The 21,036-nt window shown below is 36.4% G+C and overlaps 1 protein-coding gene across 7 annotated transcripts in view; it reads left to right on the plus strand.

The window, feature by feature from the left end:
- The window catches only part of SOS4 (pfkB-like carbohydrate kinase family protein), a 106,680-nt gene that overhangs the window by 40,591 nt on the left and 45,053 nt on the right, over positions 1 to 21,036 (plus strand). For all 7 annotated transcript variants that reach the window (XM_089812880.1, XM_089812886.1, XM_089812881.1 and 4 more), the window contains exon 9: positions 11,459 to 11,524. In XM_089812880.1, coding sequence (XP_089669006.1) covers positions 11,459 to 11,524 — 66 coding nt within the window. The remainder of the gene's footprint in view (positions 1 to 11,458; positions 11,525 to 21,036) is intronic.

Genomic DNA, 21,036 nt, shown 5'->3' on the forward strand with positions numbered 1-21,036 from the left:
GAGGAAGGAAAATGAAAGGATCATAAAGTTGGAGGCCGAGAACAAATGTTGGAGAGATTATCAGCCTATCCAACAGCTACACCAGATAGCCCTTTCTTAAGACAGCGGGAGCAATATAGAAGAGATAGCGGCTCAGTTACAGGAAGTCAGGGATTGGATCCATGATACAATCCAAGATGGGTGAGATTTCTTGCCTTCAGCTCGACATTCTGGTCATTAGTGATTGTTAGAAACAAGTTCAGAATATTTGAAGAGTGGAAGGATTTCCTTCCAGTCAAAGGTCTAGCTATTCCTAGGCTACAGGTGTTCATTGGACTGCCAGAGGCATATTTGGAAAGGGCCAAGTTGGTTGAAGAAAGAGTATTGAGTACGGTTGAGTCTTGGTTTGTCGCCTTGACTACCAGATTGAGAATGCTCGAGGAGATACAGAAGGCAGTTGCACAACACAGTCCAAGCGTCGACACTTTCATTTCAACCATGATGAGCGATGTTGGGATGGCACTTGATTTTGAAGACATCAGAGAAAAAGACATTGATGAGACAAGACTTGGATCAAGATTGGATGAGTTAGGAAAGGTTGCTATCAAGAAGAAACATTTGGGCACCCTTTCCTCCCCCGATGCATTTATCGAATTTGCAAAAGAGTATGAGAAGGACCATGAGAAGACACCACAGGCAGCAAGCAGCATGATGAAATCAGCTGAGCTCAAGATAAAGCATACACCTTGCCCCCCCATGGAAGAAGTCAACGAAAGGCTAGCTAAGTTCATTGCCTTAGCTGAAAGAATGAAAGAAATAGGGAGATTTATATTAGAAGATCATCTGATGTAAGCCCAAGTGGCAATTTCTCTTTCTTCTAGGGTAGGACAAGTGTCTAATTTTGATTGGCCACCATTTTGGTGTCTTCTCATTGGTTGCCACTTTTCTAGTTTTTTCATTGGTCCATTGGCAAGGTGGCATCTTCTCATTGGCCGATAGGGTGGCAACCCTAATTAGGGTTTCTAGGATTCAATCTGGATCGTCGGTTTTGCCTCTTTATCTCTACTGTTAGTTGTACATTTTGGCCTCTATATAAGGTCATTTACTCTCATTTGTAATGATCGGAGAAAATTGCTGCAAAGATAATGCCAAAATTCGCTATTTCTTTCTCATTGTTGTGACTTGCATGGTGATTAAGAGCCTTTGGTATTATTGCATGGTTTCTACTTCCAAATAGTTAGAATAAAATTTCTTTTCAAGTTGTTAAAGTGGATTGCATTTATAGTTGTTAAGTAAGAGTAAGGTAGATGGATAGTTGCACAATAGCATTAGTAGATGTTTGATAGGGATCAATACTAGGCCACTAGCATCCTAGCAGCTTGTTGGGAAGCCTTGTGTGGTAAACTAGTTTATTTTCCTTTGAATCATTGCCTCTATGGAGGTGGAGCCACTGGTTAACTTTCATTAGATTTGATCCCAATCCATTTGCTAATCTTCCATTCATAGGATTAGGAGTAGAATAGCAAGTAGTTTAGGAGTTAGAATTTTGAAGAAGAAAGTTAGAAAGACACCGGTCATAAGACCATTCACCTTCCATCACCATCATCTAGCATTTACATCAAATCACCATCTCCATCATTCCACCAAAGCCCAAGTCATCCTCAAACAAACAGCGTAAGGCCGCCTACGTGATTGCCAACAAATCACATCAATATATTTAGTATCCGCAGGTGTAAGGAACATTGGAGTTATTCTCATGTCCCATGAGTATTAGCGTTTCAAGAGAGGAATTGTGTGTTTGATACTTCGTATCAGATATTCAATTGCTAATATGTTATGTGGTATAATAACTAACATCAATAGATTTGTCCCAAAAAAAAAATGGTTTTCTTTGTCATGGGGTTGCTACTAAGTTATTGGATCACTACATACAGGCCCTAATACTGATTCCAGTATGACGCTGATGTTGATTCCGCTTAGATTTTAGCTCGGTGTTTGGATTTCTTGTGGGCGCTTGAAAATGACCCCCACATGCAATTAAAAAAAATAAAATCCAGAAAGCATTGAAAACCTAAATTCCAACCATAAAGTATGCATTTGGTCATTTGATGATCATTCATTCATATTGTAAGCATCGTTCACCATTTTTTCTTTGTTCCACAACTGTAGTATTTTTCTTTGAAGGTGAACACTATGGAGGACTAAGACCCATCAATTACTTATGAGTTGTTGTGGAAGACAAATTTAGTGGTCAAAGATGAGTGAATCTTCATTTTATTGAAGTTTATAGTGTCTTGAGTCTTGTTTTCCATTTTGGGTTCATAATTCAGCATCAGAAAGAATGTCTGGAAGTGGAAGCTCTAGTTTAGTTGTCAGGGCAAACCATTTTAAAATTGGTGCAGGTTCATTGCTTTGGCATTGCACAACAATTATTAAGGCAGTGCCTTGTGATGAGAGTTACATTTGGTAGTATAACTATTGCAACTTAGACTATGACTACTCCTTCCCTAGCCCAAATAGGCTTGAGGAGACTTCCTAGTGGCTTGGTTAAATTTGGTGATTCATCTCCTTTATTGCCAGTGCTACTGCCTTCTGAACCACAAAATGTTCCACAAAAAAGGGCCCATTGAATGTGGCCTTCAAAATTGAAACTAGAGAAGTTGCTGATCAATGTATTTCTCGTTGAATATATGTGAATGAGCTTTCATTCATCCTTGTTAGATCAGCAGGAGCTGGTGACTACACTTTGCAATACACTTCTTGATCATGTTAATCCTGGGCACAAGAAGGTGTGAAGCACCTTTTTGGCAAAGGAGAAAGCCTTGATAGAGACAATTGAGAGTCGTCAAGGATACACGGGCGGACATAGATGTGTCCATCAGTTCTGATAGATGGAAAGATTGCAAGAATTGGCCTCTGATCAATGTTATAGCAGTGTCACCTAAAGGGGCAATGTTCTTAAAGGTAGTGGGTTGTGAGGGGCAGTGAAAGATGCAAGTTTCATTGCCAATATCTGCATGGGATCAATTGAAATGGCGGGGCTGCAAATGTTATCAAAGTCATAATGGACAATCTAAAAATTGCAGGGCAGCTGGGACTATAGTGGAGGCCACATATAATCATAATTTTTGGACACAATGCACTCAAATTGAATGGGTCGAGAAAATTTACATGGATGCAGAGGAGATACAAATGTCTGTCATTGATTATCACTTGAGACAAGCTGTATTTAGGACCTTGTCTACATTGGAGTTGTTGAAGGTAATTTAAGTTTGTTTTTATGTTTTATTCGTAAGTAGCAATTTTTGTTTTGATAGTTGGACTTGATATATGTAAAGTTTCTGCAAATTCTGTTATAAAATCAGACTTTTATAATATCCTTGAGTTGCTGTAGATAATCTTCTTTAACTTCTGAATGTAGGAGTTATCAGAATATTGAATGCTGTTCTGAATTTAATTTTATTTGCAATAAATTCGTGTGGGGCAGTATTGCTTGAAGGAGCAGACTTATGTTTATTGTGTGTCCTCAAACTACAATAACACCCCCCCCTTAACCAAAACCAAAGGGTGTGTCCCTTTAAGGGACATGACCCTCTCTAGGTCAGCCCATATAATACCTCTATAAATTGGCGCCTATGAAGGAGATAACAAGAAGTTTAACTAACATAACAATTAGTTATGGTTAGTACAAAACATGTTTACTCCAAGGATCGCCGCCCTATTTATTTGTCAAGATAGTATATATAAAATGCCTTCATATGGTATAAGTGGAGAAGATTAATGTGGGGTCTGCACTTCTCAGACTAGTATGAATATCATTGTTAAATATTTAACACTCCCTCTTAACTTGATAATCATATTGAGAGACTACATATCTAGCATCATCAATTACGATGAATAAGCATAGATTGATACTCTATATCTATCTGAATCCTCTGAGCAAATGGTATCATGGAACACATGATACTGAGTCATATAACCACCTTGTGATATATCACTTATACTAGTGATATCAATATTGCATATAATGCAATACATGCAAGATAAAATTTGAAGAATGATTAAATTCTTCATTTATCCAGGTTGTGACTCATAGGAACTCGAAATCCGATATCACAACTTGATCTTGAGTTAAGATCTACTAGAACACAAGATAAAGTCTGAAGAATAAATTCTTCCTTTATCCAAGTTGTAATTCATAGACATGAAATGCTTATGTCACAAATGATCTTGAACTCACCTAGATCTAACAGTAGTTCTATACTGTTCAATACATTATCTGAGAAATTGTCATTTCTCATAATGTCTTTTATACAAGTATTCATTACTTTAGAGGTCGTCACCTCTTAAATAATGAATACAGATGGTGGAGCCCATAACTATCAATAGCCTAACAATAAAATTATTTTATTAATAATTGAAAGAATACAAATGAATTACAATTCAATAATACCAAGTCTTTCCTGAAGTGATCTATCTTCACTCTAGAGAGAGGTTTGGTGAGAATATCTATTGTCTGATCTGCAGTACAAATGTATTCTAATTTTACAGTATTCTTGTCTACCATATCTCTTACATAATGGTAAGTAATTTCAATATGCTTGGACTTGTCATGAAAAACTAGATTCGCCGAAAGCTTGATGGAACTCTAATTATCACAATGAATAATCCTAGGATTCATGGCTTGCCCAAATAATCCCACAAGTAGCTTTCTAAGCCAAACTGCTTCTCAAGAGGCCATCACTACTGCAATGTATTTGGCTTCTGTGAAACTTTGTGCTACTGAATACTGTTTTTTGCATATCTAAGATATCATTGCTGATCCTAAATTGAAACATCTTGAAGTACTTTTTCTGTCTTTAACACTTCCACCCTAATCTGAGTCAGTGAATCCATGTAAAGATAAGATAATGATATTAATGTCCAACAAAAGACCAACAAAAGGTCTATGGGACTGGAGGATTACATCAATGAGGTTGACAGCAATAGGAGCACACAAAGGTGTCCGAAAATAAATACAAACAACAATAAGAGAAAGCAAACAAAGAACCAGAGAGGAGGCCAAGAGAGAGACTAGGAGTCCTTTCTAGGCGAAAAGAAGTCAGTCACTGAATGATATGTATGCCGATGAGTAAAGGCCTTGCCCTATCTGTGATCACTCATTGAGGAGTACCGTTGGTGCAAATAGCTGGTTCGGGACCTGATGCATCTAGAATGCTTGGTAGATCTAGTGGAGCTAGAAGGCTTTTTCACTGCATGCAAAGGAGATAATGGTGTGAAAAAGGCAGTAGTGAGCCAAGTAGACGAGTGCCAATGCGGAAGTAGTGACTGGATCGTGCCATCACGGAGCATAGTGGTCTCTCGAAGATAAAGTGCAAGATAGTGGTGATCATAGTAGCTGAAAAAATCATAGAGAGAAGCAATCTCGAAACAGATGGAAAAATCTCCCTCTGATCTCATAATAAATGGGGCGGCGGAAAATGAAGTGTCTTAGTCTCCACCTCACCTGAAATACAAAGCCTGCAGATCCACTCTCCATTGTCAACATGATGGTCAGTCTGGACTTGAAGATAGTGAGACCCAACTTTGAAAGACCCCGAAGAGATACACAGGGCATGAGACCACCTCCGAGAAAGGTAGCTAGGACAAACAATAATACCATTAGACATCTCCAAAAAGTGCTTTGCGTAAAAGGATATTTGTGGGTGTAACCCACCAGGAGGTTTAACCCAAGTAGTGGCAATGTATTGTCTATAGATGTCAAACCTGACATCTTTCTCATATTTGAGCCCAAGATTAAGAGTGCCTTGTAAGTATCTCATAATGTGTTTGACTACAACTAGGTGAATCTCCTTTGGCTCTCACATAAATTGACTTAAGGCATTAACAACATAGCAAAAATCAGGTCTTGTATTTACCAAGTACATCAGGGACCTAATCATCTGTCTATAGAGAGTAGAATCTATGGAAGGTGATTCGGCTACTGTTTCTTTAAGTTTATGTAGATTACTCTCCATTGGAGAAGACAAACTTGCAATTCCACATTCCAAATCTTTTAAAAATATCTAATGTATACTTCCCTTGATGAAGGGTAATGCTGTTAGAATTCTGCCGTACTTCCAGTCCTAGGAAGTAATGGAGTCCGAAGTCTTGCATCTCGAATTCTCTAATTAGATCTTTCTTGCATTGATCTATAAGATGATCATCACCTGTTATTAGCAAATCATCGGCATACAGTATCAGAATTACCATATCATCTTTATCCCTTTTATAATATAGATTTAAATCGGCTTCATTTTTGGAGAATCTTAAGTCGATGAGATACTTATCAATTTTTTTATACAAAGCCCTTGGAGCGTGTTTAAGCCCATAGAGAGCTTTCTTGAGCCTGCAAACAAAAACGTTAGGATCATGAGTTTCAAATCCTTCAGGTTGCTCCAAGTATACTTCTTCTATAATCTTTACATTTACGAATGCTTTGTTTACATCCATATGATATATTTTTCATCCCTTCAATATTGCAATAGTTAGAACTACTCTTACAGAGGTGTATCTGGCAATAGGAGAAAAAGTTTCTTCATAATTAATCCCCTCTTTTTGAGAGAATCCCTTGGCTACAAATCTGGCTTTATATTTTTCAATACTACCCTCTACAACATGCTTTATTTTAAAAATCCACTTGGAAGAAACAACAAATTTTCTTTCAGGTCTTGGAACAATTTCCCAAACATTATTTTTCATGATAGATTGGTATTCTTTTGTCATAGTATCTTTCCAGGCTGTATGTTTAATAGCCTCTGAAACATTGGTAGGTTCAGATATAGACAAATCATTCATATTTGCTGTATAACTAGAATTGTTTTTAGGTCTTTTGCTTTCTCTGATTGTTCCAGATGGTGCAACAAAGTCTTGTGCTTCCTCTACTATCTTAATGGCTTAAAGTGGTCTTTTCTTAGAATTTTGAGTTTCTTCAAGATTAAGATTTTGAATTTCATCTTTAATTTCTTCAATGTTCTTCCTCTGAGACTCAGATTCAGTATTTCTTTAGAGCTAGATAAAGGAGAGGGTCTTCTGAACTTAGGGCATTTTTGAATGCTAAGTCTTCTTCAGAAATTACATTTCTACAAAGTGCAATATTTTTCTGTCTAGGTATGAAAATCCTATGTGCTTTAGATGTTTCACTATACCCTACAAAAATACCTTTCCTCCTGGAGGGTTCTAACTTAGTTCTCTTTTCTTTTGGAACATGGATATATACAGGGCACCCAAAAATCCTAACATGACTTATATTGGGTTTAACCTTAGTAAAGACTTCTTCAGGAGTTTTATCTCTAAGATAGGAGTGAGGGCTTCTATTTTGAATATAGACAACAATACAGGAAGCTTTTGCTCAAAGATAATATTCTAGATTTTGATCAAATGTCATAGCTCTTGCAGCATCTATAATTGTTCTATTCTTCCTTTCTGCTACCCCGTTTTGTTGCGGGTTATAAGGAACGGTACACTCCCTCTTAATTCCCATTTCTTTACAAAACGTTTTAAACAAATTTGAGGTGTATTCCCCTCCATTATTAGTTCTAAGTTTTAATCTTATGTCTTGATAAGTTTTCAGTTAAGGTTTTAAATTCTTTAAATCTCTTTAGGATTTTTTCTGATTCTTTACATTTTAGGAAGTAAATCTAAGTTTTCCTAGAGAAGTCATCTGTGAACAGAATATAGTACTAGAATCCTTCGAGAGAAGGAACAGACATAGGTCCACATAAATTCGAGTGGATTAATTCCAAAACATTGTTAGTTGTCCTAGTGCTATCATGAATTGGACTTTTGGTGTTCTTACCCAAAGCGCACCCTTTGCATATGCTCGAGTGGTCTTTATTTAGTTTAGGTAAACCAGTAACCATCTTCTCCATAGTTGATAAGGTTTTGAAATTTAGAAGTCCTAACCTACTGTGCCATATGTCATTTATGTCCGCAACTTCATGAATTAAGTATTGAATAGGTCGACTAGGTTTTGAATTTAATAGGTTTTGAATTTAATTCATACAAATACCCTTTTCTCTGACCAATCAATTTTGCTTTCTTAATTGAGGAGTTCTTAGCCCAAGTTATTACTTTATCGTCCATGAATGCAACATTATGTCCATCTTCAAGTGCTGTAATTGAGATTAGATTTCTTTTTATTCCTGGTACATAGAGTACTCCTTTGAGAAGAAGAGAATTTTTTGATTTTAGTTTCAAGGTGCAATTTTCAATTCCTTTGACGGAATGTGCTGAATTATCACCGATGGTGTCTTCGCCATTAATTTTTTCTAATATAGAGTCTAGTGCTTCTTTGTATCCTATAATATGTCTAGATGATCCACTATCAATCACCCATGCATTATTTGAGACTTCATTTGATAATGACGATTACAATACACAATTCTCAGGATCATACTTATCTTCTTCCCTAGTAACATTTGTATAGTTCACTTGTTGTTTAGAATTCTCAGGGCAATTAGATTTGTAGTGTCCAAACTTTTCACATTTGAAGCACTTTATTTTGGATAGATCTTTCTTAAATTTGTCATTCTTTTGATTACCCCTTTTCTTCTTGAAATATTTCTTCGTGCCTTTATAGGAGTTTGTATTAAGAACATGAAGTTCTTCATCTTCCATTTTCTATTTCCCTCCTTTCTTTAGTTTTCTGGATTCTTCTTGAAGACAATCTCCCTTAAGGCTATTGAAGTCAGAAAGTTTATCTTTGGCACTTACTCCTTATGTGAAAGTTTCCCATGAATTTGGTAATCCATCTATAGCCATTAGTGTTAGTTTTGTGTCATTAATAATGGTTCCTATACTTGCAAGTTCATCTCTTAGGTTGGCAACCCTTAGGAAGTAAGAATTCATAGATTCTCCCTTCTTTATTTGTATGTGATTTAGTTGCCTTTTTAGTGCGAGAACTCTAGTTGCATTGTTAACCTCATATGCATTTAGTAGTGCATTCATCATAGCAAATGCTATTTGATGTTTTGTTAGCGTAGGTACGATATCATTTTTCACTCCATCTAATATGATTTGAATGGCATTCCTATTTCCTTTAATCCAGAAGGATTTATGAGGTTCAACTTTAGGTTGTTTGGATGCTGATTCAACAAATTGTTTTACATCATTTTCTTTAAGAATCATCAGTGATTCTGAATTTCCAGGCATCAAAGTGTTCTTTCCCATCAAACTTGTCCTCGGGTCTGATTGTGTATGCCATTGAAGATAGGAGAATGATGCGAGATATATATAAGGTCTGATTACTTAAATTTGCAGAGCCTAGGTTCAACTACCAGAGCTTTGATACCATATAAAGTTTCTACAAATTCTGTTATAAAATTAGACTTTTATAATATCCTTGAGTTGTTGTAGATAATCTTCTTTAACTTCTGAATGTAGGGGGAGTTATCAGAATATTGAATGCTGTTCTCAATTTAATTTTCTCTGCAATAAATTTGAATGGGGCAGTATTGCTTGAAGGGGCAGACTTATGTTTATTGTGGGCCCTCAAACTACAATAATACCCATCCCTTATACCAAAACCAAAGGGCATGTCCCTTTAAGGGACACGATCCTTTCTAGGTCGGCCCATATAATACCTCTATAAATTGGCACCTATGAAGGAGATAACAAGAAGTTTAACTAACATAACAATTAGTTATGGTTAGTACAAAACATGTTTACTCCAAGGATTGCCACACTATTTATTTGTCAAGATAGTATATATAAAATGCCTTCGTATGGTATAAGTGGAGAAGATTAATGTGCGGTCTGCACTTCTCAGACCAGTATGAATATCGCTGGTGAATATTTAACAATATATGGCATGTATGTTTTATGCCATTAGGGGTTGCTGAAACACAATTCGCATCTCACACAATTGTTAAATGACTTGTGAAGGTGTGAGAGGATTTGAGTGCTATGGTTATCAACACTTTGTAGAGGATACGGAGGCAACCAAACACAAAAAGAGCTTAGAGAAGTAAAAGCATTGACCCTTAACAATGAATGGTGGGATCACATAAAATATGTTTTGGAATTCATTGAGACTGTCATGAGCATGATTAGGTTTGCTAATACTGATCACCCATGTTTGGGTGAAATTTATGATTGCATGGACACCGTGATGGATCACATGACAACAATAATAGTGGGCAAAGAACATACAAATGCATTTTTTGAAGTCGTGGAAAAAATTATTGTTGATCGTTGGAACAAGATGATCACCCCCTTAAATCTCTTGGCATATGCTTTGCCGCCAAGGTTTTATAGCCAAGAGATGATTTCACAACCAAAGAGGGTGGCATAGAGATGCAAAGGTTGCATAGACAAACATAATGATGTTGAAACTCAAAATACTGTCTTCATTGAGTTTGCCCAATTTGCATCTACCAAATATCATGACACTACTTCTCTTGATGCTCAATGTAGGATGGATGCTGATGAATGATGGTAGGTATATGGTCAACGCTCCATTTCCATGCAACCTCTTGCAATTAAAATTTTCTCCCGAGTATGTATTTTAAATTTTTTTTATATTCTTTTTCATTCAATCACGATGCTTTCATATTGAAATCAAAGATTGAATGTAAAATTTTTATGCTAACTCAACGATTGCAATTTCTTCATCTGAGGGGAATTGGAGTACATACTCCATCCACCCTGCCAAGCACACAAAACTAGAGGATTTGGTCTTCATACACTCCAACCTTCGTCAGTTGTCACATAAGAAAACAGACTACCGCGAGGGTGTGACAAGGAATCATGATCTAGTCCTTGAGTGTGCTGATTTACTAGCCATAGTTGCACAACAAGAGGCAGCTGCTCCACATGACATGGACATAGTGGCATAATTGTTGGTTCAAGTGAAGTTAAAGTGGAACCATATTTTGAGCTTGATTCCTATGAAGATAATGGAGATGAATTTGGATATTAAATATGAAATATGGTTTGGAATTTAGATTTTCATTGTGTAATGCCATTTTGAGACTTTTGCAAAGTATCAATATGGTATATGTGGTATTTTATAATTTCTTTATAACTTTATTGGCGATTATGGACTTATGAGTATCATGCTTCTTATGATAATTATTTGTTTGAAGTTTTGAACCAAAACAGTTTTTATTCATTCCAAAACAATACGGAATAATACATATATAAAGGACAGAAAAATCCATGAGTATTTTTAATTTTAACTACTTCCGAGATAAGTGAATTATTAAAACAACTTGTTACCAAAACAAACCTGAGCACTACCAATAGTTTTATAACAGTCAGCTGAAAGAAAATAACCCATTTGAGGGATAATTAATTTCTTAATTATGCAAATTCATGATTTATATGTTTCTGCTGGTCATGATTTTACACTTTGTTCTTCAAATCAATATTTTTAAGTAGATTGTTTTTATATGTCAATATGCTTGACTGACAGAACATGTCTATCTTGGAATTGCAGGTAGTGATAACAAGCCTGGAGATAGATGGTATGCTGTTGCTAATAGGCAGTCATCAGAAGATTGAGGTATTTTTCATAGTTTTTATCAAATGGGAACTTACAGCTAATTGCTTTAGAGTTTAGACATCCCAAATACATAAATACATGACAAATGTGTCTGAGATCATTGCAAATTGTTTAATACAATTTAAACTTCCAAATGTTACGATTGGATTAATTGGTTGAGTTATATTTTTGCATAAACCTTCTTGGATGTTTAAACATTTTGAGATGTTAGGGAAAACATTTTCATAACTATAATCTGATAAAGTTGTTTTCCTTTTGTTTGGGGGAAGATGTACACTTATTGCCCATATGTCGATTGATCAATGAGGGTGAATCTTGCATGTTCAGCGTGCCTGGGAAACTCTTAAAAACCAAAAAGTTACATATGATTTGTAGCCAATGTATATACCCCACCATATGGACATGAACAAATCATGTAGCTAAACTAAATACTGAATTGGTGAACAAGTAAATCAAGTTAATAAAACATCATTAGGAAACATGTAGAAAGAACAATTTCCCGTCTCCGTTATAAGATATGTGGGATCATCACAGAGTGCTACTTGTATGCCAGCCTTCTTCACCTGAAGTTTGTTGGAATTCCTTTTTATCAAAGTTCATGTATCTTGATACTTGTCATCCACATACCAGTCCAAACCAAAAAATAATATTAGCTGATAAGCATGAAACCAGTGGGAAGTTACTCTCAAGTCTGGATGCAAGTAAATGCACTGTGGAAAGTTCCAAACTTGTTGCAAATTACTCCTGTTGTTATGGCTGCTTGGTCTTCCCCTTTTTCTGAAGACATTAGGAAGTGCAGTGACCAAAATGGCATTTGAAATACTTGATATGGCCCAAGCCCCTTTTTCAGATGGATCTGTATCACGAGCCTTCCTTTCTGACCCTTCCTAGGTCCTTTATTGTCACTTTTCTTCATTTTCCCAATGAAGAATGGGTTCTGACTAGTTTCCTATCTCACTGAAGTAGCTTCAAGTTTGGTTTTTCTTTTTGGATAAAATTATCCCAAAGCTTGTCAAAGGTGGAAAGCTTTTCATGAGCACAAACACCCTGAACAGATGTAATAACCCCTGTAGGCTCTAGCTTGAATCGCTCTGGTCTCACCAAATTTTCACACCAATCAGATGGTTTGGCATTTTGTCAAACATATTGCAAGCAAACTCTTTATCAAATATGCTAGCAAACCAATTAAGATTTGAACTTGGAAATTTAGGAAAAATCAGTTTATTAACTTGCAATTAAGTTTCACAGAAAGTGCAATGAAATTTAATTTCATTGATCCAAACTCATTCTATTAAAAAATTCACAATGTGCAATCAACACCCTCTACTGGAAGTCTGGTAATTTACAAACAATAAATTGGAACCTGATATATTTGGATCAATACTCTTGCTGGGCTGCAGATTGTGCATTAAATTCCTTTACTGGACTTGAAACGCAGGACTTGGTAATGTTTGTTAACCCTCCAAATTGATCAGCCCCCTCATACATGCAGATGGAGCTCACACAAAGTTGAATGTAGGCCACAAAGGACTGGCCGCTGACCTGTGATATGATTGTGCAGGCCCTAGAACTCCAATGCTGGCTTGCATATGCACCTGCAGCCCCCAATAGATGAATCACAGGGCTTGTAGAGATAACACCCAGCTTCCAGATTAATGTAGCAGCCTGTGGTTCGGTCAATGGTACTTGAACACATCAAAACGCTGCCTTCCAGATGGTAATCAGCAGCCACAATTGCCCAGATCAACCCTTGAAATACAGCACAATTTGATAGAATATTTTCCAAGGGATCTCTTCCCAAATTCAAATATTCTCCAGCAAAATTGAAAGCTTCTCCTTAGCAACAGAATGCAATAGTAGGAGAGATTGCAAATTGTATACCTCAGTACAATTTGCAAGACAATCTCAGAATTCTTGAAAAACCTCAGCCAAGTAACGAAAGTAAATAATAATATTCAATCGGATGCTTCTTCCACTGAAATGAGCTCGTATTTATATCCCTTTAGTGGCAAAAGTTTCCAAAAAGACTCAACTCCAGAAACTGCAGAATTCTCGAAAGAACTCAGCTCTTAAAACTTTCCAACTCAACCTTTTAGAAATATCTCTTAATGACATCATTATAATAAAATATTATTATAATAATGCGACTTAATATTTAATAAATAAGAGCTCATGCAAATAATAACCGCATCCACTGCAGGTGATGACCAACTGCCAAAGCCACTCACTGCACTGCCAAAAATGACAACTGCCAAAAATAGTCTTACTAAAAATAGTAAGTTAGCCACTAAGACCCCCAAATCACCCTATCAGCTCATGAGGGTTGCTATAATGAACTGACTCAACCAAGTACATGAACCTGCTAAAAATGGGAACATTATAGTCCTCCCTCTCCATGATTGCTTGTCCCCAAGCAATCCTAGAACAAAATCAATATCATAGACCACTTGGATCTCAAGGGTAGAACTACACACTATCCCTGTTTTGTGCAAGCAACTCCTGTAGCACCAACACCCAAATAACTGATATCAATGACAATCATCTGGAAATTGAATGTAGGTGTTGATGTTGGTAACAACTCATCGAAACTCAATCCAATAGAAATACCAACTTAGTCAACATCTGAGTCCCTATCACACTGACACTCACACCCAACTACATTGTGGAGATGATGACAAGCATAAGTGCCTGAATCACTATCACCAACTCCAATTTCTAATAAATTGTCTTGAGTGTGTGGATAGTGCAAGTGATCTAACTTGCAAGTGTTGATCCCATCTGCAAAAGATAGTGCTACCCCATCCCATAATGGATGGTATGAAACTGGAGCCAACCCACACCGATGTGAAACCAAATCCTTTACTTGTGGGTCAAAATAGAAGTGACGAGCACTTCTCATAGTGTAGTGCTGATAGAAAGTCCCAATCTTTGTCAATAGCTCATCAGTACCAAACTAGAAATCAGGAGACGGTTCCAATCTCTGAGCCCGCACAACTATTGGCTAGGAGCCTGGTCAATCCTCTTAGCAAACTCAACCACGAAATCCTTGTGGGGAAGAATGGTAGACAGAGTCTCTAAAATCTTTCTCACCAACCTCCAAATAGCACGAGAGCCTCAGATAAGAGTACCCTCAAACATTCTATATGAATCCTGTGGTACATTTGAACTCTCCAAAAGATACTCCATGAAAGATTGTGCAGTAGAAATTATATGTGGAAGCATCGACCTACTCCCCCGCTATCCACAATTGATCCCTTTGAAAACCAGGAATCACATTGCAGTCCTCAACTGATGCTCTCACCTCTTACGTACCTGCTGCACCCATTTCCTGGGTGGATGTGATACCACATCATCACACCCTTTGTCCTCACCAACCGTGGAAGCAAACTCACCACGAACCACAATATGCAACTAAATAGGGTTTGGGGTTGGTGTCGACTATATGCGCTCCAACTCCACGGTAACCTAATTCAACTGTGACTATGACTTCTGAAGAGCCAACTAAGTACACTAAAGATAGTCTATAGTCACCTCTAGCTCCTAGGTGAGCTCAACCACCTCCTCTTTCCCTAACAGTGTCTCATAACAGGTGCTACCCCACTCCATAAGGTAATCCCTGTTAGCGACTAACTGTGTGAGTAATTATGCTTCAAGATACTGACAGCCTCTCGAAGCGCATGAATCTCTACTAGGGAAATACTAATATCACCGTGCTCATCTGACATAGGAGCACCCCAACCATATATGACTAACATCTAATGAATCACATCATAATGCTTAAAAGCTGAAGAGATGTCACCATCACTCACCTTCAATTGATTGGCCACATGATGCCTCTGTAAACCTTGACTCCTATGCAAGCTCTTTGTTGACCCATGTTTAATGAGTTGTGATTCAACACGAATCCATCTCTCATGAGAATAAATGGTATACTTAGCACTCATTGGATCTAGGTGATGCTCACAGAGGTGAAGCATCAGGACTTCCCGGGAGGTCACTCATCCCAGTACTATAGCTTGAGCACACTTAACTACAAAGTTTCCTCCATGGTTAAATCCACTCTGCTTACAACCCCATTTGCAAAACCTTCACCAAGTGTTGTGCCTTATAAACCATTCATTAGAAAGCCCCTTAAGCTCATCAATTAATAAGTAGGAGATAACTTCCACAACAAGTCAAATTGTGATATTGCTATAAGGATTTAACTGTGTAGTTTTTGAGTCAAACTCATTGACCCATGTTTCATGAGTAGTGATTCAACACAAATCCATCTCTCATGAGAATACATGGAACACTTAGCACTCATCGGATCTAGGTGATGCTCATAGAGGTAAAGCACCAATATTTCCCCGGAGGTCACCCATCCCAGTACTGCTCCAGCTTGAGCGCGCTTAACTACAGAGTTTCCTCCATGGTTAAACCCACTCTGCTTGCAAACCTATTTGCAAAACCTTCACCAAGTGTTGTGCCTTTTAAGCCATTCATTAGAAAGTCCCTTAAGCTCATCAATTGATAAGTAAGAGATAATTTCCATAGCAAGTCAAATTGTGATATTGCTATTAGGATTTAACTGTGTAGTTTTTGAGTCAAACTCATTGATCCATGTTTCATGAGTAGTGATTCAACATGAATCCATCTCTCATGAGAATAAATGGAACACTTAGCACTCATTGGATCTAGGTGATGCTCATAGAGGTAAAGCACCAAGACTTCCCGAGAGGTCAGCCATCCCAGTACTTCTTCAGCTTGAGCGTACTTAACTACAGAGTTTCCTCCATGGTTAAACCCATTGTGCTTGCAACCCCATTTGCAAAACCTTCACCAAGTGTTGTGCCTTATGAACCATTCATTAGAAAGCGTCTTAAGCTCATCAATTGATAAGTAGGAGATAATTTCCACAACTCAAATTGTGATATTGCTACCAGGATTCAACAGTGTAGTTTCTTAGTTAAACTCATTGACCCATGTTTCATGAGTAGTGATTCAACACGAATCCGTCTCTCATGAGACTAAATGGAACACTTAGCACTCATTGGATCTAGTTGATGCTCAAAGAGGTGAAGCACCGAGACTTCCCAGGAGGTCAGCCATCCCAATATTACTCTAGCTTGAGTGCGTTTAACTACTGAGTTTCCTCCATGGTTAAACCCACTTTGCTTACAAACCCATTTGCAAAACCTTCACCAAGTGTTGTGCCTTATGAACCATTCACGAGAATGCCCCTTAAGCTCATCAATTGATAAGTAGGAGATAATTTCCATAGCAAGTCAAATTGTGATATTGCTATCAGGATCTAACTATGTAGTTTTTGAGTCAAACTCATTGACCCATGTTTCATGAGTAGTGATTCAACACGAATCCATCTCTCATTAGAATAAATGGACCACTTCACACTCATTGGATCTAGGTGATGCTCATAGAGGTGAAGCATTGGGACTTCCTCGGAGATCACCCATCGCAGTACTATTCCAGCTTGAGCGCGCTTAATTACGGAGTTTCCTCTGTGGTTAAACCCACTTTACAAATTATTTTTAAGAAAATTGTGGGTGGCATGAAGACTAAAAGTTCTGATTGCAATGCATTAAAGCTATAGAGCATTTTTGTTCAAATACATACATGCTGAACAAATAATTTATCTTGGATACATAAAGCAACAACAGTAGATTTAGTTTTACAATTCTGTATGTTTCTCTTTTTTTTTTTTATATAGTACACACACACACCCCTAATTTTTTTCCATGCACACACATACCGAGTTTGCGTACCCACACACTGGAACTACAAGCTGGAGCTCTCCACAGAATTTTGAGTCTTCTAATCAACTCAAATAGCCTACTAGATCTTTAGAATAGGCTAACAGGAAGTGTTTACCAGTATGCAACAAGTTTAGAATATACAAAATGAATAGCACGGAAAGTAATTGAATGCGACACAATTTAGTATCAACACAGCATTATCCAACTTCTTTACTATTCTCAGCAAATGTTTAAACTCATGTGTTCAGGCTCACAACAACAACATTACTGCTTTCCTTCACAATGATGATGATCAAATACAAGTAACAGAATATAAAGTATTGAAGGGTTACACAAACGACCAACCAACTACCTAACTACCTACCCCATCGGACACACTAAGCATACATTAACAACCTAAGTCATGAGTTCGACAACTATGAAATTTGGATGAAGTTTGACAAGGATTAAAATTCAAATATTTTTTCGATAGTAAATTCGCCCTATTTAAAAAAAAAGATTAAATATATATAATAGTATATCCAATTTTTTTTTCATTTTCTTCTTTTGACTCCTAAAAATTAAAATAATACTAGTTTTTATTTTATAAAACATCAAACTTTAAAAACAAAATAAAATCATCAATTATATTAATTAAAATATAAAATAGAATACATTAGTTTTCTATTTTAACTTTACAAAACATAATGAAAAATAATCAAATTTAAATTTGTTGACACATTAATGTAATAATAAATAAATTATATATTAAATATTAATATTGTAATCAAAATTAGGCAAGAGCCTACAGCACAACGGTAACTTGTCAGCCTCTCATGTGGGAGGTCTTGGGTTTGAATTCGCTTAACACATAAAAATAATTAATTACAACAAATAATAATAATTAATCTAGGCTTCGGCCGTTTACCGATCCAAAAAAATAAAAAATAAAAAATATTGTAATCAAAATTAATAAAGATAAAATTTATAATAATAAATAAACTTAAATCTTTTACTATTAATAAGTAAATAAAACTAACATAAATAAAAAATTTAAATGTATCTTAAAAATCTAAAAATGAAATGAAAACCTAATATTATTCTCCGCCTAGCCATAGAAAAGCTCGATAAGGTTAGAGAAAACTGTGTTTGTGACCCGATGGAAGCAATCACAACAGCTGCACCATGCACAACTTTCTTTCCCTTCTGCACAATCTTGTTTGCTTGCAAAGAGATGGCAACAGTGGCAATGACAGCCCAGTTGAAGAAGAGACGCCAATAGTGGTGATGGAGTCGAGGCAGAGAAACAAAATAGATCTGTATTCCTGTGAATGGAGGACATTATTTAAGAGAACCAGAATTTTTTTAGTGGTTGTGGTAGTAATCTGGAAGAGTGTTCGGTGGTGTTTAGTGGCTCCATGACATGTAGCAGCCCTTAGAAGACTTGTATCCGACATGCAACACCGTTAGTTTCGTCTTAAATATGAGGTACTTTTTATGTTGGTTTCATGGATTTGTCAACTCATGTGTTGATGTACCTTGGGGGTTGTTTATCCACCAAAGAGAATGAAATAATGTTTATGTGAACTGAAATAAAATCAATATCAGACTATTGCTGCCAAGTGTGTTCTCTTTACATGCTTTATATGAGTTTCATTTGCAGATAGTTTCTCAAAAAAGTATGAAAGGAAAAATCAGCGGGGTGACCATTACATTGTTGAATCTGGTTTTCTTTGTGTGATGGTGAAAGGATTTCCTTTCTATCCAAAAATATGTACAAATAAGTGGAATATATTGGTGAGAGAGGTGCAAATAATTATGGCAACAATCTTCCAAAGAAAGTAGCTTTGTTAAGTATGTAACCCGATAATCCTATAGGTCTGAATGTGCAGACCGCACTTGATCTTCTCACGTTGAATATCATACGATTGGAATTAAGTTTTATACTTTCCTTGTCAGCCGACGATTTCTAAAAGATTTGTTTAATATTCATTACTAATCTAACACATTGTGTTAGCTAGTAATTAATATGTTTTTCTTTGCAGATCGCCGATTTCTAGAGAGGAGATATATGTCGATTAAGGAAGGGACATGTCCCTTTGAGAGACATGCCCTTTAGTGATGATATATAGGTAGGTTGTAGTTTGAAAGACACACTTAGATTTCCAGTCTGCTCCTTCAAGCAACAATATCCAGCGAATATTTATTGCAGAGATACTCCCATTTCAGATCAGATCAAAGGTTGATCATTCCTCCTTGCATCAGAATTTGAGAAGTTCATTTTTCATCACATAAGGATTGTTGATAAGTCTAATCAAAAGCATAGAATTAGCAGATTATTTACATGGCATCAGAGCTCTGGTAGTCGAACCTAGGCTCTGCAAAATTCAGTTATTAGACTTCATACATATCTAGCAATTATCTCCTTTCTTCAATGGCATACACAATTAGACCTAAGGACAGATTTGATGGGAAAGAACACTTTGATGCCTGAAAATTTAGAATCATGATGATTCTTGAAGAGAATGATGTAAAACAATTTGTTGATAAAGCATCCAAACAACCGCTAGTTGAACCTCATAAATCCATCCAGAGCAAAGGAAATAGGAAAGCAATTCAAATCATATTAGATGGAGTAAAAAATGATATTGTACCCATGCTTACAAAACATCAAACTGCATTTGATATGATGAACGCATTACAAAATGCATATGAGGTCAACAATGCAACTAGGGTTCTAGCACTGAAAAGGCAACTAAATCACATTCAGATAAAAGAGAATCAATGAATTCTTACTTCCTAAGGGTTGCTGGCATTAGAGATGAACTGTCAAGTATAGGAACCATTATTAGTGATACAAAATTAACACGAATGGCTATAGATGGATTACTAGATTCATGGGAGACTTTTGCACAAGGAATAAGTGCCAAAGATTATCTTTTTGACTTCAACAGACTTAAGAACAATTGTCTTCAAGAGGAATTCAGAAAACTAAAGAAAGGAGGGAAACTGAAAACAGAAGATGAAGAACTTCATGTTCTTAATACAAACTTGTGTAAGGGAAAAAAGAAGCATTTCAAGAAGAAAAAGGGAAATCAAAAGAATGGGAAACCCAAGAAAGATCTATCTAAAATAAAGTGTTTCAAATATGAAAAATTTGGACACTACAGATCTAATTGTCCTGAAAATTCTAAACAACAAGCAAACTGTACAAATGTTACTAGGGAAGAAGATACCTATGATCCTGAGAATCATGTATTGTACTTTTCACTATCAATTGAAATTTCAAATAAAGCTTGGGTAATTGATAGTGGATCTTCTAGACATATAATGGGATACAAAGAAACACTAGACTCTCTATCAGAAAAGGTTAATAGTGAAGCTACCATTAGTGATAATTCAACACATTCCGTTGAAGGAATTGGAAATTGCACCTTGAAACTAAAATCAAGAAATACTCTTCTTTTCAAAGGTGTACTTTACGTACTAGGAATTGAAAGAAATATAATCTCAATTACAACGCTTGAAGATGATGGGCATAATGTTGCATTCGTGGATGGAAAAGTATTAACTTGGGCAAATAACTCCTCAATCAAGAAAGCGAAGTTGATTGGTCAGAGAAAAGGATATTTGTATGAATTGAATACAAAATCTAGTCGACCTATTTGAGCCTTAGTTCATGAAGCTGTAAACATAAATGAAATATGGCACAGAAGATTAGGGCATCTAAATTTCAAAACCTTATCAACTATGGAGAAGATGGTTACTAGATTACCT

This window comes from Cupressus sempervirens, chromosome 2 (assembly GCF_028749045.1).
Source record: "Cupressus sempervirens isolate cs-2001-9-10 chromosome 2, ASM2874904v1, whole genome shotgun sequence".
In the NCBI taxonomy this organism is placed as follows: Eukaryota; Viridiplantae; Streptophyta; class Pinopsida; order Cupressales; family Cupressaceae; genus Cupressus; species Cupressus sempervirens.